Below are 22971 nucleotides of genomic sequence, written 5' to 3'. Positions count from 1 at the left end.
TCTCTCAGTTCTCTAGCAGTTCCTTATCGAGGAAGAAAAAACCTAACTATACAATGTAATATTAGTCAGATGAAATGCAGGGGAAAACCCTGACATCTGGTCATAAAAGTTTATCACTTCATGCTGCCACTTGGTAGACAAATCTTAACATGTTTCCTTGCTTAACTGATCAAAAATTATGGATTATGTTATTTGGCAGCATGTACTTATATTTCCAATAACCAATAATTCAAACATGGTTGGATCTCAGTTAAGCTGCCACTGACTTAAATTCAGGCCTCACATTGTAATTTTAGGGAGGAACAATTTCACAGGTGGTCAGTGTCCATGATTGTTTCACCCTGCCCATCATAATCATCTTAATGATTTATGGGCAAACATAAAAGAAGGGTTAACTTGTTGCACTTAGTCGAGTGCATAAGTGTTGCATAAGTGTTAAATATGTGAGTAGTTAAAATACCTAATAAATCTACAGGCTAACAAGGAAATAAACCTATTCCACTGTGTCCCTGACTGCTGCTTGGTCTTGTTTTCAACTCATTTTACTCACAGGAATAAGAATTATCAGTAAACAGGTTAATAGACTTTTACATTGCATCCGTAAGTTTGAAGAAGACAACTGAGGGAAAGAGGAAAAGATTAGAGAGACAGAATAGATAGCCCTATCAGCTGCTTTCAGTAGAACTTAAAAACACCTAACACCTTACACTGTATGTCAAGCAGAGCTGAAATGCTGAGCACTGATGCCATCATCAGTAAATTAACCTGGTATCATGTTGATACTTGAAATGCAAAAATCTGTACACACTGAATTTCACAAGTCAGACAACAGCTGCTGCACTGCTCTCTATTTCTCTAAATTCAAGCAAGTACATGAGTGCACATGTGGCCACACCTCCAATCAGAGACATCACAAGCAGGCATTTTACCTTGAACAGCTGATGGAGGACATGTGCTATGACATCACTGACTGAGGTGTGGTCAGACTACTGATTTAGTGTGTATTTACCCTTTAAGGGAACACCACAATGGTGCAATATACAGCACCAAATATGTGAAAATACAGAAATACTGCTGTTTGTGCAGCTCATACTAATAGCAGTGTAATAGCAATACAAAATATTTATGGTAGCTTTCGTCACATATTTTAGCAACTTTTTTCTGTGAAGTAACTGTGAACATCTACAGTGTGAATTACTCTCTAGAGAGCTGTTTAAACTTGTACAAGTGTACCACAGGATCATGCACCTTTAAAACTGCAGCTTAGTCTCACACAGAAGTGGATCTTTGAAACGCATTAACTGAACAACGCAAAGTCCTCGCCAAAGTGGACACAGACACAAAAGCACTTATTAAAGCACTCCTGGAGGGAATTTCCCAACATCTAATTAATTACTTATCAAAATACTACAGCCGAGTCACTTTTGTACACTAAACCCCTTTGGAACAAGTAAAAAATTAGGTCACTAAAGTTGCAAAATGTCTCAATGCCTCCAAATCAAGACTAAATCAATGTGAATGCACAGACTTATAATCTGCAAATACAACCTGACAACTATGCCTGTTAAAGATATCAAGAGGCTATGGATATGAGCAATATGCAATGCACAAGTTGAAATGAGGCTTTTTACATTCTTCCTCTAAGAAAATCACAATTAATCAGGACCCTTGAATGGTACTTTGTGGAATCTCCCCCACCCTCCCTGGTTGGCTGACCTCGTCCTCTGGTTGCTGGGCCTGCAGGGAGTCACTGTGGGGAGTGTCACAGTCTGGGCTGTAATGTTCACAGTAGTCATACGCTGCTTTGGGATCGGCTACAATCAGGAGTTGCTGGATGTCACCCTGCAGAAAAAAAGAAAAAGAAACTCGAGTCAGTTCACTTACTTCATGCAGGAGCAGATTTTGCCCACATGTAATCTTCCATGCCAAAGATACAGTTAACATTAGAAATCAATATTTTGAATTTGAATGATTTACATGCATATTACCACTACTAACAACTCTGTACGTTGCTAAAGTTTAAATAAAACCAGATCACAAGTGACAGACAAGACAAGGCGGCACAGACAAACTGACAAGAGGACTCATGTCTCATCTCATGTCTCATGTCTCATGTCTCATACACTCACACAGTATGTGTGAGGCTGGCATAAATGTAAATCTTAAATTATAGATGAGATCTCTCAGGTCCCATACACTTATGGAGTCTGGCGGAGTAAATTCCCCCCTTGTATGATTAAACAGCTCGACACACACCCCACAGAGTCCACACTCACATGGTGCAGGGAGGAAACTGAGTTCAGACAGCAGGGAAATTATTATTATCAGTGCTGGGGTTTACCTCAGGAAATCAAATAAACATATATCTGCAAGACACAAGCAACACCTGGCAACAGCAACAGCCAGAAAACCTGCTTGTATAAAACATATGAATGATCAATAGGGTGCTTTTTTGTGCATATTCAATCCTTAATTTTCTTAATTCAAGTGTAATTAATTTTTTGTGTTTTTATTTACAGTCATTATTCGAATTCTAATTCATTTTCAGTCCTTTACTGTTTTATTTATTGTTGCAGTATTTTAGTTCAATAGTGAAATATCTGGCCACAGTACATGTCTTTGTTTCAACTCTTCAACTCTTAAACTCATATAACAACATTGTTACTGTCAGTCAAGCTCTGAAACAAACCCGATCAAACCCAATTGTCAACAGGTTTTAATTTGAATATTTAGCCCACATGACCACATGGTTGGTCACATGTCTGGTGCAATGACTGTCAAAGGGGAGTGTGCTAAAATTAAACCATCTCTAAAAATGTCCCTTGGGAAAGCTGAAAGAAAATATTGAAAAAAACCAACAATACACAATGGCTTTGTCTGAAAACCTTCAAAATAACACACAGGAAAGAGACAAAAGGAAAACCTTTAAAATCTCAGACATGGTCAAGTAAAGTCCCACAAACCAAACCACAATGTTCTCTATGGTTGGGACAGGACACCACAATGCTTGACACCATTCCAACACTGTCTCGCCTTGTTATCAGTCCTACAGCCAAAGAACACAGCTCACTGCAAGGGAGAGAACACATTGGCGAAAGAATCTGGGTTTTACTCTGGAGTCAGTAATTGCTTGTACTGAGTTCCTGGAGGCTTTTTGAGCCCTCATACACATTGCAAAGACAGCTGAGGAGTTCTTGGGAGGTGGATGGAGGGGTATGTCTTGTGTTAGCTCACAGAGAGATGCCTGAGCCCAGAGGTAAAATCCTGATGCATTTGTGTGTGTGTTGAAGAGCAGAATAGACGACTGGCAGTGAAACACAAGAGAAATGAAGCAAGCTGCAACTTGTCAGGAGAATGAGTGTGTGTGTGTGTGTGTATCCTCCCTGTGTAAAAACTAGATGTATGGATCCTTAACATGTACCTTAGTATTAACATCTATGTGCTAAGGCTTGTCCCATGGGAAAACAAGGAGAGCTTCTTGAAACTTTCTCTGTGTAACCATCCATCAACATCTCGTTTCACAGTTTTAGAGATTCCTCCCTGTATGCCTCTGAGTTTCTGGAATGCTACTTTAAAGAGGACTTGATTTATCTGACTGGTTGAAAGCATTTTTAATAATAATAAAAGCTTATATTGTTAGTCTATTACAAGTAAGACACTTATCCACAGTGCATTTGCACCCCAAACATAAAACAATGCAACAAACACCCCACTCTGCCTTTCTTTGTCAGCCATTACAACAAATGGCCCATTCCATCCAGTTTATCTGATCTTATATGAATGTTTTCTAGTTTTGTGGGCTAGTCACAACACCTCTCCTCATACTACGTGATCATACTGCTGTTATTATGATGAGTTATTATTGCAGTGTGACCAGGACTTCTAGTGTCTGAAACCCTCACGTCTGCTGTGCTATAGGTGATAACTGTTCAGTTGAAACATGATGATAAATGCATTTTAGCAATTAAAGCTACATGCAGCTATTGCTAGAAGGTAAGTTTTCTCTTTAAAGGAATAGTTTGATTTTGGGTAATATACTTATATATACTACAGCAATAATACTGATAAGCATATTTCCCAAAACAAAATATTTGAATTATTCCTTTAAGTTTTGGTGAATAAAACAAAAATAACATATCACGCAATGAAAAAAACAGTCATAAGGACAATGATGCACCATTCCTGAAAGATATGATACCTCTTAACCGCTATGTTAACTGTTCAAAACATTTACCATATCGATTATGAAAGACAAAATGTACCTTCCAAGTGGCCATGGGACAATACTAAAACTAGGTGGCAAGTCTGAAAAGGTCTCAGTTGAGGTGTGTGTGTGTATGTGTCTTTGGGGAGGTTTGACGGAGAAAGAGAGATCAAGCCTTGCCCTGAGTCAAGTTGACATGTATTACCTCATGTGTCACCCTAAGACCAACAGTGAATGCTTGAACCCTGCCTAGAGTCAGCTCTAATTAGTCCATGTCTGAGAGCCACTCGTCTGCACACAAATAGGCTGTGGAGACATGGTGTTCAACCATCAGACCAGATCAGCACAACTAGAAAACTTTTTGACTGTTTCATGGGAGGGCATGAGCAACATGACGGATATACTCCCAACATGTACATGGGTTTAAAAGATAAAAGTCTTTTAATTTTGGAGTGCTGACATTGAAGAACACCTATATCAATCATCTACAGCATATCTACTTGTCAAGGTAAATTGTAGTAGTTGCAGCATTAGATTGTCTTTCCAGCAGAAAATAAGATTGCAGCTGAGTCATCTGACAAAGAAGAACCAATTCACAAACCCAAGACAAGACAAGTGAGAAACTGATGTCAGGGAAGGAACACCAAGAGGGATCCAGAGACAGTCAGGCCAGGATTTAGAGAGAGCAGCTGGGATGGTAAAAGATGTTTTGTGCTGGGAAACACCTGGGGAGAGTTATACTGAGGTTGTGGGCCTGTCTTCCATTGTGGACTGCTGAGATAAAAGCCTCTGGCAACTTGGAGCAAAGCCAGAGCTCCAAAATATGCCCCTCCTGGCTACAGCATAGCACAGTACTGCACAGAAACAGGCCCATGAGGCTGCGTGTTAATGACTGCGGTGTCAGAGGTCAATGAGGAAAAGAGAGGCTGAAAGAGAGAAGTGGGGTCAAGATCAACAGCTGAGACTTGTGAATCCCTGTAGAAATCAATTTACAGCTTTAGACCTGCTATGTATATACACTGTTTTGTTATGCATTCTTTCTGAAGAACATGAGAGTACATGACAGTTAATATTATCCATGAAAGATATATGGTAATAAAGTGAAAATAACTACAGGGTTATATACCTTAAGGATAAACTGTATAGTCTATGTACAGTCATGGTATGATACTAAACTGTGTGATTTTTGAAATAATTTTGTCCACACAAAGACCTACTTTGAGTCTGCGGTGTCTGTTCAGATCTAATAGTGTTAACTCATCGCTACTTAATTTGACATGTGTGGCCTGAATTCTTACGCTCTGTGTTAAATTAAGGATTAAGGATTCTCAGACATTGGAATTCTACTTGACATGACCTGCAAAAACTAGGTAACTGGGCTACTGTTTTTAAAACTTCATATTTTAACTTGCAGTGTGTAAATCATTACTTATGGAGTCATTGAGTCATTTTTAAGCAATAACTTCCAGTTAGGCATGTTTAGGATCAGATAACATTTACCTTGAACTGATGTGTGATGCAGTGCAAACAGGGAAACAGAAAAAGCAAGGGAAATAATGGTGTTTTTGGACAGTGTACAGCTCATGACAGCATACCAGATCTTACTCTAAAACCACTATCCACCTTGACCTCATCCTGACTACAAGGCACCATGGGATATAAATACACAAGGTGGGGCCAAAGGTTAAAGCAGTGCACAGTAAAAGTGTTTGATTTCCACAGACGAGCTGCATGAAGACAACATCCATGTGTTGAATGATCAGTATACAGTGGTGCCTTTGTCTTTTCTCTACTAAAATCCAATTGCATGTTGTAATTACAGAGCGAGTGCAGGGCATCACTGGCCAAATCAAAACACAAGCAGTCGTCACCATGAGTCCTTTGACATACCTCTGCCTAGGGCAACATTTAGTCCAACCATAGCCAGCTGTAATTAGACGTCCCCATACAACAATTAGCCAACCCCCTTCAAAGTCTGTACAGTGCAGTTGCCCTGAAGAGAGGAGAACTAAGTCACCAAGAAAAAGCAAAAGGAGCTACCAGACAGTTGGACTGTCAAGCCTCCAAAACATGACATTAAAAGACTGAGACAGGGAAAACTTTGCTAGCTTTGAATTTTTACAGTACAGTAGGCCACTGCTCTGAATACAGCCATCAGTGCTGGCAAGTACTAAAATGGAGTGACAGATCCAAGATTTTTACAAGTGGAAGTGAAAAATATATTGCATTATAAAAATGTTTGTAGTAAAAGTCAGCTCATTTAAATAAAAGTTACAGAATAATTGCTACATATTTCCCTATGTGCATGTAAAAAGGAACTATAATATAAGTGGATTGTTATGTGTTATTTGCAAGTTATATCTGTTGGCAGTTAAAAAAAACAAATTTGGAAACTTCTTATCATATTGCATTTGTAATAAGCACACTAAAAGCCATTTTATAGATGTTTCTTTTGCTATTTGCTATCCAGGCTGGTAGACTTGTTAAACAATATCAACCTCAAACCAGTATCTTATTTTTAGACAAGATGCATCTTGTAATGTGGGCACCATGACATGGAAAACCTCAGCTGAGACACACTGAGCACTGATGAGTGTTTGCTACCCAGAAATAGGGGGAATAGGCAGGTATGTATAGGAGTGTACTCGATTCAGACAGGTAATGTCAGCCAGGCATGAATAGATGGTCTCATGGCTTTGGCACGGTAGGGAGGCCTCAAGGTGGGGAGGGTGGAAAGGGAGGAGGAGGTGGTGAGAAGGGGAGAATATTCAGGGAGGGGAGGAGATGAGGAAATGAGGAAGGCCTGACGGGCAATGAAAGACTCCCATTCATCTAAACCAGATCCCTTTGCGACGGTGGTCGCCTCCAACCTGGGGCAGGTATGGCATGAATAGACTTTTATGAAAAATGCAGGTCAGCTTGTGAAAACGAATGTCAGAGTTTGAATAAGGGAGAAAATGGTTGTAATGTTTTATTATTATTGAATTTATTATTAAATATACTCTCAGAAATCAAAACCTCTCCTACAACACTGGTTTAAAAGGGAAATAAAAACTTAACTTTGGAGGAAATAGAGAAATAGTCACTGCTAAAACAGTTAAGCTAGTGCCATGTGTTTCTTACTTTTCTCAGATTTTCTTATACATATGTTACATTGTAGATCAAGTTATTGTTACTTGTCTTACATCAAGTAACCCCATTGCACTTTCTTATGCTTCCACATCAAAACAAATCATTTTGACAAACGAAAATGACAAGAAGCTGCAATAAAACTGATTTTTTTATCATAACCATTGGCTTGAATGCACAAGACTGAGGTATTTCCTTCCCCTTTATATCCCAGCATGCAACGGGCCCTGAGGATCTCTGAGGAGAGCAGGGACAGAGAACAGACAGGAGACCTGTTCCAAAAACCACACAGAGAAGACCCTGTTGACTTATGGCTCCTATTTTCAGCCCTTCTTCCACTGGCCAACCTCTGACTGGACACACTGTTTCATTCAAATGCTGGCTTCGGTGCCTTCTCATAAATCTAATCAAACCTGTCAGGAGATATGAACATAGACCTGCTTATAAAACTAATAAAAATAACTAATCAAACTTATAAAAAGCTGAAAAAAATAGTCGCTAGATCTTCTTTGTTGAGTATATGATATAGTAATCTCCACCAGTCTGCAATCAGATATCAGAGACTGTATAACTGATTTATTACTAATGGAGGACAGTAAAATGATTAACAAAAACAGTAAGAGGTGCCATCTTCTGTCAGTTCACCACTGACAGAGGCTAAAATAATCTTTATTAACTTGATAAATATCTTAACATCATACCATGTATCATCAAACTGTAAAAACTTATATGTATAGTATGATAACATCTTTTCAATTCTTTGTATTAAATCCTATTGCTCCCATTGCATGAAATCATAGCTCTAGTTATAACACCTGCATGCTATAATGCAAATGACCTCAGTGTAGCACTAGGTCAGCACACCATGCAGTACAAATATCTGAAATGTGATATACTGTAATGAGAAACATGGAAAGTAAAAAAATCCTTGTGCACACAGACACAACATGGTCTCAAATATGCACAGCCCTGTGTTCCTGTGGCGATGGCAAGGAATGCCAGAAAAAATGGCTTTAAAACAAGAGCACCAACATCAATCATTCAAACATGGCATCAGAATAATGACTAGTCATTCCTGCTGCCCATAAACAAACCAGCCCTCTCTCACAAGTAAACACAGCCCCCATACAGCCTTTCAGTGACGTTTACTTCCCCCCAGAGAAGACCAAGAGTGTCATGACAATTCAGCCATTGTCTGTCATTATTAACATCCGCCTGAACCCATGCCAGTATCCACCTCTGGATGAACTGTGTCTCAAAGCAAAGCGATCACATCACTGAGTGAGGGGGTAGTAACAAACCCTGAATCCCAGAAAAATACCCATTATAATTTAGTCTCCATAATTTGATAATGAGCGACAGTTTGGCCAAAAGTGTTGCTTATATTGCAAACAGTTTGTCCAATATCATTTTTTTGTAGGTGGCACAAAATGTATCACTTACTTTACAACAGAACATTTTTTCCCAGGAAAGACCTAACAGACATGGGGTATGTCGAACAGACACAGGTAGCCAATTAAGAAGCAAGAAATTTCACACATTTTCTGAATTCACACATTTAAATTCCCAGATGTTGGACTTTCCCAGCAGGACATGAACTACGCATACAGTAATAGTGAATATTACTGTAAAAAGCTAAAACACAATCATTGCCAAGTGATATTTGCCCTTTGAAAAATAGGTGGTAGGCTTATGGACACTGGAGGAATTATATTTTTGTATTCAGCTAGACACATCCTTGGCACCTCAAACCTTCCAATTCACCCACTGTAAAAGCACAAGTCTTTCTTCTCTATGGCCAATTTACATGTAACATGACAATATTCTAATCTTTTTTTTTTTTTTTTTTTTTTTAACCAAAATTGAATGTTTGGTAATTGAATACACTTTTCCACACATAATAAGGATAAATGCAAAGTAACTGCTATTGCATTCATAATTTGATAGTTACATGGCATCTTTTTATACCAAAATAGGAGTTTAAGAGACAGAAAACCTCTCACTGTGCAAGAAGTTCAGTTCAGTGTGTGTATCATATCTCAATCAAAACAACCTAATTCAAATGAAAGCTAATATTATGGCTGCCATCTATCTAACCAAGTCATTCATCACTTCAAGCCAACGTAAACCATCAGATTACAAGTAAATCCAAAAGAAAAAAGGTGCTACTTTTTGGTAAACCCCTAACATGTGAAGCTGCAACAGTGAGTTAGGGGTTTATCAGGAAAGGGGGCTTCTGTGGCACTAGGTGTCTTTAATTACAAGGTAAAGAGAAGCCTATGTTAGTTCACCAAAAGCCCAGGTGTGCCTTGCAGAAAAACTGAAACAAACAAGCAATAATGATGTATAAAAGGTGGCAAGGCCAACCACAAGACATAGCTTGGGTGCCAATCTCACAAAATATGACAACATGCAGCCACCAGCTTAGAATGAGTATTGACCTCTGTTGGCCTAGAAATCACTATATTACCATATATTTACCATCATTGTTTGCTGGGACTTGGTGATTTTTGGCTTTATTCCTCAAGAGTGATTACAGAATGTTGTCAAAGCAAGAAATATACTGTTCGACAAGCCTGTTTGACCTCTACATAGAAAATTTCTCCTGTGACTCTTCCTGCATCAAGCTACGCCATAGCACCAGATAAAAGGCCTTGGATATTTATGATATCTTTGTGGAGTTCCTTGTAAAATCAAAAGAATTGATGACCTCCAGATTAGTCCTGGTTTCTATCATCTCCACATTCCTTTTTGGCAGCATCAAAGAGGGATAGTGCTGCCATGATGGGACTTTAGCTAAAACCCTGTTTGGCAAAGTAGTTCAAGTAACATTTTGATAGAGAAGGAAATCCAGACACACTATAAATACAATTATTTGGAATGAAGTGTGGAAGAAAACAAAAAAAAAAAGCTCTACTGTAAACAAATGAGCTGCAAAATCCAAAACAAACTAAACCTCTAGTCTGTAGGACAGCTTTCTTTTGCAACTCATCCCTTCTGGCACAAGTAACTCAATCACAATGGACATGTCAACACAATCCATCGTGCTGAAAACTTTACCTGGAAAACCTCCTCATCCTGAATTCTGGTGCCGAACACAGTAACGCCGTTGGTGCTGATGGAGGCTTGGTCACTCCTGAGGAGAGGCTTGGTGATCTTCTTCTTACAGTCTACAATGATGGTGACCGTCTTCTTCTCCACACTGATGGCCACACGGTGCCACCTGGTCAAAGGAAGATAGAGAGGAGATTGGTAATAAAAGAGGCCAAGACCATTCAGTACAAGAGTCACCGATTGTAACTGAAAGATTTTAGTTACTGTGGTGCATATAGGTTATTTTAAGGCATTCTTACTGCCTATCGTGAGTCTATGATAGTTACTGAAATCAGAGCATAATATAATATAAACGCCATGCAAAAATTAGGACCCTAAAGATATAATCCTCTTTAAATACATCACAACGCACCTAAAAGAGAGACAGAAACCCAGAATGCTCTGTTGTACAATGTAGTTCATTATGAAAGCAAATGCTCCAAGAAACATGAACAACAGAGTTATGTATCATATGTTATGATCGACAACACCCATAGATGCAAAGGGTTAACCGGGGTCACACGTGAGTCTGACACCTCCTTCTCCTCTGGACCATTTGCCACTGCACTTAAGGGCTATTGCATACCAGGCAGCAGTGGACCACATTCTTGCCCCCACACTTTGGCCCTGTTTAACACGGGATTACACTCATTAAACTCCAAACTTAATCCTCCTTCTGGGTTACTCGGCATGACAGACATGGTGAACATTGTGGAAAGTGTGTGTCAGGATCCAGGAAGGCCTGCCTTGCCAGAGCAGGAGACACATAGTCAAAACATTGTTCTGAGGTGGAAGATGAGACCTGGCAACACTGTAGCTCCAGATGGAAATATAAGAAGCGTTTATCACAGGTACAGATATACAGTATATCTGATCATTTACTAATTAATCTCTTTCATAAATCTTGTTATCAGAGGAAGAGAAATGTTCAATTCCTTTGAACACAGCTCGATCATACAGACACATTCCAGGATGGGGAATGGAGCTTAGAGGAAAAAAAAACGTGCAACACTCTCAAGGCTTAGCAGCACAGCAGGACGGATTACTTGTCACCTTATATGGCAGGAATGCAAATGTTGATTTCAATAGATTTAAACAATTTTTCAAACTTTTGGAGTGCATTATGATCAGAAGAAGAAGAGTGACATTGTATTTGAAAAAGCAAATATAAATGTGATCTTTTAAAAAGCATGTTTAAAGAGCTTAAATAAGATTAGACCAACTGTATAGAATGTGCAGCTCACTAAAAATCCTCCCATTCACCTCCCCTTCCCTTTAAATAAAAGGATAATGCTCTTTTTCGCCTCATCAATATCATCATTGTGCCTCGCTTTTCAAGCTTGGCGTACGCTTCTTAGTAACAATGAATAACTGCATACTGTACACAGCCTGAGCTGTAGTCGCTAAAGATTTAGACAAGGCCTGGAGCTGGAATGCATCCAGACCAAGAAGCGTTAAAAATCCTCTACAGAGAACATTGCCCCTTAGACAGCGGGTCACAAAACTACACAGTGGACAAAACAGCCTTACAAGACTAACACAAAGCTGGCTAGGAGTGTTAACTCTTTCTCTTTGTTGCAACCTTCACATAAAGAAGTTATTGCATACATGAGACTTTTAAAAGATTTACCAAGCTTCCTTCCATCATAATAAATGTGTACATACTAGATCTCATCTAAAGCCCATTTGGGTCACAAAAATATTGTGACCGGGCTATGACTTCCTTTAAAAGCTCAAAAAACAAACTATTCTCATGTAACATATTCAACAAGTAAAAAAACAACTCTAATAACATTGGAGGGCACCATAAAATACTATTAAAAATGATGCATTTCCCAGCAGCTGCCTATCTGTTTATTTATTCCTCCCTTAACCCTGCACACAGGCTCATGTCAGCTAAGCCAAAGCTCTGAGTGAGAATTCTGGGATTTCTGAACCTGGGAGCAGATAATCAGGTTTATGCTAAAAGGTTAGAAGCACTGTTTCTGGTTGGGTGAGGTAATCCGAGGGGGTAAAAGGGAAGTTTAGAACTGCCCCTTTCCCCTCCCCCCCCCTCTCTAAAATAACAGAGGCAGTGAGTTCATGGATGAGGTCAGGCTGCCCATAGCAGTCCCTGCTGTGCCCCAATAATCCAGTGTCTCCCTGTCTCTGACCTGTCTCTGTGCCCACAGACCCCTGATGAGATGGATAATCCAGTGATGAGCACCTGTGGTGCAACAATGGGAAGATCTGGGTTGTTTTCTCTCTTTTATCAAGAACAAGTCGGTGGAAATCAGAAAGTGTTTGAGTATTTGAATTTGTTTTAGTTGATGTGGTAATTTATCTAGTTTAAATTAAAAATGCCACTGAAATCACTCCAACTTAAGAATGCCCACTCATGTATACTCTTGGGAATTCAAATGCAAATCAAAATACAGCACAATCCATTCCAGTTTCCCATAAATGATAATATATTGATCAACCGTATGACATAATATATAATCAAATGAAAGCACCAGTTATACATTTTTTAAAAAGCAATATCCGTAGATTGACCACTACAGGTGTCTTCAGAACATCTGTGTTGCAGCTACTTGGTTGATCTGTATCAGCTGCAAGAACAAGCATTACAATATATGCACAGTACCAGTCAAAGGTTTAGACACAGTTTCTCATTCAAGTGAATGAGAAAGTATGTCCAAACTTTTGACTGGTACCGTATATGCTGGATTACCCTGAATCACTGCATCCAGTGCTATGAACTGGCATAGCCTTGATGGTATTAACAATCCTAAATTCTAAGTTTTAAATCTTAAATTATTTGGTGACTGTTCTGTTGAGCTAAACCCCAGAGAATCCTGTAATAAATGAATAAAGTGTGCTGAATGTGCAAATACCTTCCCTAGTCAACAGTTTATGCTAATCTTGGTATGTTCCCTTTGAACCAGCTTGGTCTTTACTCCCCTTTCTGCATGCTACAACACCAGTTCTTCTGCATCAGCTTCAACAGTGAGTCTAAGGGTGTGTGAGTGAATATTGGATTGTGTGATTGAATGTTTGAGATTTGACATACTTTCCATCAGCAAGGTTGAGAGTACGGAACAGGGGGTAGTCCTCCGGGGCTGGCTTGCCAGTCTGATCCTCATACAGGAAGACAGGTGAGCGTCCCACTTCCACACCCAGCTGCTGGACTCTCTGCTCGTTGTAAATGGACAGCAGGAAGGACTGGAGGCCGGACTTGGGGCGCAGTGTGGTCAGGATAGAGAAGTCCTCAGGAAAAACACCTCCTGCAAAACCAAAAGAGGAGGAATGGAGGGGATAGATGCATGGGTTACAGTCATTGTGATAAAGGACACTTCCAACATGACAAAAACATACTATTTGTCATATTATATGTTTTGGTTTCTTCCCATTCCCTTAAAATGCAACAAGACAATAACTTTTTATGTAAAACCTGGTTACTATATCACTGATGTATACAACAATATGATGACGTGACATTGAGTGATTTCAGCTTGCTTTTACGTGTATCAATTTGGTCTCTTTGCCAGGTTTGTTCTTTAAACCCTTAGTTGTTGACTGTTGCATAAAGAAAATGTGCAATAGGTAGTTAGCATTAGCAGCAAAATTACAGTTTCATGGCTGAGGTGACCAAAAAAAAAGAGTTCTTCATAAGTTTCCTTTACAAAATTGGTGCAACAACAAATACTCAAATGAAAAAAAACATAGTACTTGACATTAACCTGTCATTACTCCTTACTCATCTAAGAAATTTACACATCAACACAATTTTAAGAGACTTGTTTGTGTCTCTTTAAAAGTGTCCAGTTAAAAGTTTAAGCAATTCAATTCCAATCAATGACATTCACAGAGCTGTCAAAAGGCACTTTGGAAACACAAATAAAACACGCAAATGTACACATATGAGTTAGTTGAAGGGGATTTAAGACTGAGAGGTTTATCTTACCAGGGAATAACTGTGTGGTGGGGGCACTGATCTGGACCTGCTTGGCAACTCTGTAAGCTGTGTCCGGCTTCGATGCTCTTCGGTTCGTGCAAAATCCTGATGTTTTCGTCACTCCTTCTGGGGTATTTTGAAATTCTAATACTTTTAGAACATCCACTGGCTCTGCTGTTCAGGGAAGCAGACGAAACATCAGTTAGGTCAGAGCATTGTTTTTTTTTGTAGGTAACATTTGGTGTGAAAGTGTTCTTGGTTAATCACCATGATCAGCATATGAAAAATTTTTGCTAAGAACCAATGCACAACACCAAACTGCCAATTGATCAGACATGTGAATGGCAAAAGTGAACATAAAATGCTGACTGTATCAAAGTGTTTTATTTATGGGTGGTTATATGGCAGTTCTTCTGAATTTTAAACACATGCATGTGTGTGTGTTATATAAAAGTATTAAGCATAATAAAACTCATTATGTTGGCTAGGTGTGGGGTAAATTTCTCACAGATTTCATTATTAGTGAAAAAAACAGGCAGCAAAGATTAACCCAGTTTATGCTGTGAAGCGCAGATTCCCTCATTATGATCCCATACCAACACTATTACTGGTTTTCCTGTGTCATAAAAATGGCACATTTGTCCAAGAATCACTGACACTTATAATATACCCCATCTATGATTAACTTATGGCTAACAGGAGGTCAATGCATTGACATCAAACATAGGCTCCTCTCCTTAATAACATTTCATGAAATGATATACCCCCAAGTGAGCCAGTCTAAATAGTTACGGTAGGAAATGCTGCTTTCCTGTGGCTCTGCAGGTTCATCTGACAGGAAATATCTCTGTCAAGGATAACCAAAGAGCATAATGAACAATGTGCCAACAGAGATCTGGTTCTATAACACCTGGGTAGGTTTACCTTGATAAGAGTCACCAGAGGCTCTCAGAGTTTTCTGTTCTTTTCAACCTGATGCACTTTACATAAAGGAGTCTGTGTGGCCCAGTGGTGCCCGTTGAGACCCACGAGAAAGCACTGTAATTATGCTGCTTCTTCAGAAACCCTCTCAGTATAAAACATTACCTTGGTGATCCTGAGAGGGCTATAGTATATTGATTGATTGTCCCAATTGGGATTATCAAAAAGTAAAATTCATGCAAAATGAGATGATAAACGTGCCACATTTCGCTTTAAATGTGGTCTTTAAAATCCATGTGTTAAAATTAAAACAGGAGGCCACTTCACTCCACAAAGCAGAGCAATGTCTGGCTAAAACCTGCAATACAATGGCAGACTGTTAAATGTAATAACACTAATCTGTTTTTGTAGGGTAAATAAGCAAGCCAAGGTGTCTGAAAGCATCAGCAAGCTTTTTCTGACAGCTCTAAAGCCACTGTTTTGGTTGGCATGTAGAGGTCAAATCTCTCTGAAAGTTTCTTTAACTTCTTGATACAAGGGGGTCTTAAAAATGTCTGATGTTGCTCTCAACACTTTCTGGTCAACATTCCAGCTGCGGCAAGGAAAAGCAAATTTGGAGCCTGTTCCATTCTGCTCAGAAAAGCATGTGTTTTGGGGAGAAGTCCCTGTTTCAACATGAATCTATTTCTACCGAATATTAATTGGTACCACGAGCACTACTCAGACTGCAGATGGTTTTCACAAGATCACCAGCTAGTCAGTGCAGATTACACAACTACTTGAGCCCACCATTCAGACCTAGTAGGCAAAAATCTCACTGCTGTGAGTTTTTCCTACTCAAGACTTTCATTCATATGGATGGCAAGCAACAGAACACATTGAATGAATATTTTAAGTTTTCTATGTCACTTTATCATGCTGAAGGTATTTTCATATAAAGGGCCTGGCCTACATCTGGTCTACGTATCTTCCAGAACCTCAAACAAAACCGGCAATGGGCCAGATGCACTTCATGATGCAGGCAAAGAGAGCTGGTCAGCTTCAATCAGCGTAGTACAAAACTCTAAACTGTATGCAGTCCAAAAAAGCAAACATTCTTGGAAGAAAATGTACATTTTTAGAACTCCACCAGCAAGCCAGTTCACAGCCATCATCTACTTTCTTCTCTCAAAATTACATGTCTTTCTAAAGAAAATTTGTGTGGCATGGTCAAGCTCGGTTAGAATAAATGAGCATCTTCAGTGTCAACTCAACACAATCCAACTCTTTCCCATTTAAACAGAATAAAGAGAGGAAACAATGAAAACAAAATTATACGAAAGCATCAGAAAAAAACGTGATGTTGAGAGCAAAGTTAGCACACTGTTACTACTAGGAATGCCATTACTGAGGACAACTTGGCCTTTTATGTAGCTAGCGAGGATGAACCAGCTACTTACTTTGGAGAGTGAACTGAGGACCTCATTGTGAGCTCCTGCAGAGTTGCTTTCAGTTCAAACTCCAGGACTCATATGTTCCAGATGTGGCAATTTGGCCAGGCTACGACCCTCACACAGAGGTGCTGAGAAAACGTCAATACTGGCCAATCCATTAAGGTGGCCAAATGAGTATGTACAGGTTTTAAAAGAGTGCATCTGATGAGCTGGTGTGAGTTTGCCCTCAGGGCTAAGCAAACAGACCACATAGCTACCAGCAGAACTCAGGTGGTATGGAGGGATGGACCTTCCTAATAGTCTGGTGGAGAGAAAAAATTCAAGCCAACCCTAAGAGGCAACACTGCCTCTATTGCTCAGTTACTGGATCACCCAAACATCGTTATGCAAATTGTAGAGGCATTGGGGGGAGGGAGGGGCAGTATGATGCATTACCATAAGACATATGTAGATCGACTAATTTGATATCATCGATGTCATGTTCACAGGTGTACAACAGTGTAAACAGCGTGTTCCAAGAGATAACACAACACCATTCTCAGGACAGAGGCCAACAGAGGTCTGTCTCAGCTCATCTCTTATCGTATAGTATGTGAGATCTGAGCATTCTGGTGTCATAAATCCCCCTCCTGCTGTGTCATTTTCAGCCTTTACACCTTTACAGAAATGTGAAATTGGCTGCTAAACAGAGGAGGACCTTTTCACCTGCTGCTCCCTGAGACTCTAATAATATCTTCAGCCAGAATGTCTCTCTCTCTATATCCCCCCCTCTCCCACTCTCCTTCCATAACTTCCACCACGCTGTCGGCTAAAACAAGACGGCTTTATGCTGGTGTCATACCAAGGAAACTTCACTGAGACCTACCCAGTTTTTCAAAGCATTTTTTTCCCTTCTACCCCCCACCCCCCCTTGAGTTTCCTCTCATTAAATCCTTTTACTGTACTGCCTCCATATGGATATCAGAGCATATTATCACAGTATTTAAACCTATTTAAGCAAGATCCAAACAGGTCATGTAAAAGCTAGAGAGTTCTCTTAAAAACCACTGTGGTCATGCCCATTTCCGAATTTGAGTTTGAATTTGAAGCAAGATTTCCAGCTGCTTTGTGTGGAAGGAAGAAAAGCTTATCTCCAAAAGATCCAGCATGACTATAAATATGTGACAGCTTCAGTAGCACAAAGGTCCAGCAAGGAGCTGATTAGCTGATGTTCCTGCTTGAGCACATTAGGGAGAGGACGTTAAGGAGAGAGAAAATGCTAGCTTTGTCTGCTGGAATGCACATCTGAGCTTGCGCCCCGGGGGCTGAGAAAACGTGTCTGTACACTGCTAGATGGAGAGGGCACCCTGCAGAAACAGCTTCGACTGCCATAAAGAGCACAGAAGAAACTGACTAAGATCCCGGTAAACAGAGCCTGCAGCAGAATGCTTAGGATTTTTAACAAAAAAAGAAGCAGGAGTTGATGAGTTACAAAACTACTCCAGTCCAGTATCTTCTGAACTAGCAGGTTGTAATCTTAGCAGGCAACGAATGATTGTAAAACGAGAAAATGTGAGGTGGATAAATGAATAAAAAGTGAAAGAATCATGGTTTATGCAATGTAAATTGCAGTTTCAATTGAACTGCATTAACTCCAACTTTTGGCCATTTTCCATTTTAACTTCACTGATCATTTGATTAAAGCGTTGAGACATTTGCCCCCCCAGGGACAATGAAACCTTTTCTAAATCAATTGCATAAACTAAAAAGTATATATACAATATATCTCATTTTAAAAACAATGGTGTCTTTCATAGAAATTGAAATTGTTGAATAGAATAGAAGTCGACACGGTTAAGATAAAAGATATATCCTAAATCTATACCTGTATTTGTATTCAGTTATAAATCCTTACAGAGTTGGTGTAAGGCCTATGTAATCCTGAACCCTGTGACTTGTGGCCATTATGGCTGCAGGCTAGGCCCATATGCAGGCCTGCTCTTTGAAGGCTCTGAAATCATAGGGAAGTGCAACAAGGACCATCATCAAATAACTGCTCAGTACTTAGAGGGGAAGCATTCCCACCAGTCACACAACACAGCCTTGTCCTGCAGCCGACCAAACATCTAAGTGCAAAGTTGAGGGGAAGAGCTGGGCACTGGGGGGGTTGCACAAGCCAGCTTTTGGCCTTCAGTGTGGACCAGGACAGTGTGGAGATAGGGTGAACCTGCCTGACCACTGAGCCCCCTGCAGACGCACAGGGGCTTTGCGCTCTGCACCCACAGGTATGAGATCCACTAAGGTCTTTGAGGAAATGTATTTCACTACATATTTATTAACACACCAATGCTGAACAATACGCAACATCCCTAATATCTGCAGAAGTTGTTGTGTGCCAAATAACCATCAATTAATCATTCATCTTGGATAGTCTATCCTCCACTTCCCATAATAGGATTTTATGCTCTGCATTCATATAGATGGCATCTATATGACTGTATTGACTGTATCTGCTTAAAATAAAAAATATCTATAGCACTCCAAAATACCGTACAACTCAGTATCAATCTGACAAGAATATCAGATTACATGTTAATATTAGTGGCATCGGTCTTAAATTGCATGTTATCAAAGTCATGTGTCTGACAAATGTCCAGTATCATCTGGCAGAGGATATCCACCCTGCTAACCGTGTCCACATCCACCTAGCGGACCACAGTTCAAACAAAGAGCTTTTTTCAGTCTAAGTGAATCTTAAATAGCGAGGAACACTGCTGTGTTCCCGAGCTCTGCAAGCACATACCAGCGGGTTAGGATGAATTTAATTAGGCGAGGTGTTTCATCTTCGGGGCGGACGTTTTCCATTCATGCGTAAAGGTAGCCCGCGGTAAATTGTCTGTTAATGAATATAGTGTTTTGGCCAACAAAATATGTGCAGCTCAAGATATTACCCCCCTGAGAGCAACCTGAGAGCAAGTACTGTCGAAGTTGTCTCTAGAACAGTGTTTAACAGTCTCGCTTACTACAGTGAGCAGGGTACAGTTTTACTGTACCTCACTAAGCTTTTTGTTTGGTGGCTTCTTATTCCAGCGCCGCTCAATCACACAGGTACATATTACCTGTATGATATCACGCTTTAATGTGACTATTTTTGTTGAGGTGCGAAAAAAACACATGTTGCATACATTTGCCTGTGAAGTAAACATTACATTATTGTGTCCAAGTGAATCTGGTAATCCCCCCAATCTCCATCATCAATTACCGAGTTTCCCAAACGGCCGCCGCTTCGTTCCCTTTCGATCAGATAAAGTTCATTAAGAGACGATTTGCCCCTAATATTCTTACCTGCTGTGACATTGGTAGCCTGTAGAACCAGGGTTAAAGTGATGAATGCGGTTACAGTGGAATCCATTAGCCACCTTTTCGTTTTCCACCTTGTGGACCACCTTTGCATCTCCATGGTCGGGCGCCCACAAGTGAATACAACTTTTGGGCGACTTCAGGTGATTTTTAATGACGTCCCTTCCACAATCCCAAATGATGATGGAAACTGTCCTACAAAAAAGCCATAAGTGAGGAGTTTTAGCCTCTTCTCTCAGCCACAACGAGGCCCCCGATCCTCCTTCCCAGTGCCCAGCCTTCACAGTGAAGGTAGTCGGGCTTTAACCAAAACGCACAGAGTGCAGCCGGTACACTTGGTGCGTCCACGAACAGGAGGGCTGGGCAAGCTCCACAAACCAGAGCCACGATTACAGGGAAATGACAAGGGAACCAGCCCCCGATTAGCAAATCACGGGGCTGGAAATTCTCCTTCGGGTCCACCCATTAGCTTGGTAATGCGCCCCCAAGTCTCTCCAGAGTGCGTCTGAGGAAAGAGGGAAAAAACTGTGACAAAGTTGATAACGACCTGGGAATGATGAAATGGCAAATGTGAATGCAAGGTATTTCTAAAATATTGATAAACACAGGTCCGGCCCACTGCTGTTATTGTGAGAAATGAATACAGTATTTAGTGAACACAATTACGGATTTTATTTTAGGAACTATTTTAGGCATACTTTTTCAACAGTCCTTCATGAAAGAAGAAAAAAGAAAAAAACTATTCATAAAAACATCTGTAATAAATAAACTTACAGTAACCAATCATATAAGAAATCACAACCACACATAAATATATACATAAACAAACATGCAACAATCATATAAATAAAATACAAAAAATAATGATGAGCTTAATTAACTTGAAACTAGATGTGCTGGAATCAGTGCAGTGGTGTATGACTGTAGAAACACTGTATTACCTATAGTACAGGTACTTGAGGTTTAGTATTATTGTATACAGTATGTGTCACACTCCACCGATCCAAATGTTAGGATGATTAAAAATAAACAGAGATGGGAAAGAGCAGCATAATGAGAACTTTGATCCTGGAAGGTCTCATAGATGGGTGACAAATGAAAGGAAACGCCTGAATAAATGAGTGGAGAAACATAACAAATGCAAATGCTTCCATACAGGTCATGAAGGGTGACTGAATGTTTTAGATGAGCATGAACATGTCAGTCTATGGCCTTCACAGTCACCAGATCTCATGACACATGGAAGATTTTGGACCAACATGTCAGACAGCGCTCTCCTCCACCATCATCCATCAAAACCAAATGAGGGAATATCTTTTGGAAGAACGGTGTTCATCCCTCCAGAGTGTCGGAGATGTGCAGAATCTATGCCAAGGTGTAATGAAGCTGTTCTGGCGGCTCATGGTCCATAGCCGAGCACCCATTTATACACTGTATGCACTGAGGTGTCCTTACCTCACGCATCATTTCTTCATGTACGACACAATGAACTGGCAACGACTTCACTCTAGGAGACATTTTTCATCAGTTGCTCTGTTTTCAAATGCATTTACTTTAAATTTCATTTATACTTAAAACATCTTTTGGTTCAATTTGGATCATCATATTCACTCAGACACACTCAACATCCTTTTTTATTGTGCCTTGAATCTTTAAAGAAATTTGGAAACGTGCTTTTAAGTTTAAAGCACCATCAGATTGGAATGATTTGCCTAACTCATCCCTAACTATCTACTTGTTCTTGTTTTTGATTGTATCTTCCTTCATTTTTGTTCGTAGGTAGACTCTGTGCTTTGACATATTATTGATTTGATTCATTTATTTTATTTCTCATTCATTCTTTGTACCAATGACTCATGTAACAGAAGCAGTGGGTGGGGTTTGGGATGGTGGGAGAGCCCTTATGTGTATGTCCATGTGGACGTTACTATGTTGATTGTTTTGCGTTATTGTATTGTTTCATTTATTATCATTATAATTACTAATGTATTTTGGTTTTTACATGTTGTAACTTTTATGTTTTTGGCCTGAGGACTCCCTCGAAAAAAGATTTCACATCTCCTCTAATTAAATTCTGAAAATGCACTGAAAAGATATCAACATAATGTATATATCAGTCATGTATTAAAAATCCTCAAACAATGGATGTTATATTTCTTTCTAATTTTAATATTTCTTTTGTTGATTTACTCTATCTTGTGAATTATTTATTTAAATGTCAAATATACTGTATGTCAGAGTTTCTTTATCACTGAATAGGTACTGTATACAGGGTCACTATACTTTTAAAAGCTACCTGCTTTGTTAACTAATGGAATTATTTGCCAACAATGTGAGATAACCCCACTTGTTCCCAATGATCCCTTGTTTCAGGAGTATCCTAAAACGCCACACATTATGGCAAGTTGACTGAAAAGCACTTTTGGACAACACTAAGGAGTGATTGCAAGGGGATGAAGGATTCCAGGGTTCCTCATTTAATGGCCTAGAAGCAGGGGTCAGTTCAGAGGACAGTTAGCTCCTTGTATCTCTTGGCTCACTCCAGTGAAGGCATGGATACTGACCAGGCTCTGTCTGTCAGCCAGCTCGTCCTTCCCAGCCAGCCAGACTCAGCCTGTTTCCAGCCAAACAGTATCAGATGCTCATCCTGGATGCCCAGTGGCAGAAAGCAGAGCCATTTCTCTGGGATGAATTGGTGTCTGGGCAGAGAAAGTTTAATGCAACATTTTTATCTTCTCATGGTTCAGAGAACAGGAGTAATCATTCCCAAAGTGGGCTCTAGTGGCTTCCGTAGGTTGTTGTGGAGGTCCCAGCCATCCCTTTTAATGGGGATATGCGGAGAGCCCAGTATTTGTATTTGTATCTATATTTGTATTTGTCGAGGCAGTGAAATGATTTGTATTTGTATTTAATTA

At 39.8% G+C, this 22971-nt stretch overlaps 1 protein-coding gene across 11 annotated transcripts in view; it reads right to left on the bottom strand.

The window, feature by feature from the left end:
* Positions 1-22971, bottom strand: part of col11a1a (collagen, type XI, alpha 1a) — a 104639-nt gene that overhangs the window by 71828 nt on the left and 9840 nt on the right. For 10 of the 11 annotated variants that reach the window (XM_044339794.1, XM_044339787.1, XM_044339788.1 and 7 more), the window contains 5 exons: positions 20042-20561; positions 14373-14537; positions 13479-13692; positions 10394-10556; positions 1717-1842 (listed from right to left, as the gene is read on the bottom strand). In XM_044339794.1, the coding sequence (XP_044195729.1) occupies positions 1717-1842; positions 10394-10556; positions 13479-13692; positions 14373-14537; positions 20042-20156 (783 nt within the window). In that variant the 5' untranslated portion in view covers positions 20157-20561. The remainder of the gene's footprint in view (positions 1-1716; positions 1843-10393; positions 10557-13478; positions 13693-14372; positions 14538-20041; positions 20562-22971) is intronic. The other variant, XM_044339790.1, reaches the window with a different exon arrangement.

Source organism: Thunnus albacares, chromosome 21 (assembly GCF_914725855.1).
Source record: "Thunnus albacares chromosome 21, fThuAlb1.1, whole genome shotgun sequence".
In the NCBI taxonomy this organism is placed as follows: Eukaryota; Metazoa; Chordata; class Actinopteri; order Scombriformes; family Scombridae; genus Thunnus; species Thunnus albacares.
The sequence above is the reverse complement of the archived record's forward strand: the minus strand, read 5'-3'. Positions and strand labels throughout refer to the sequence as shown.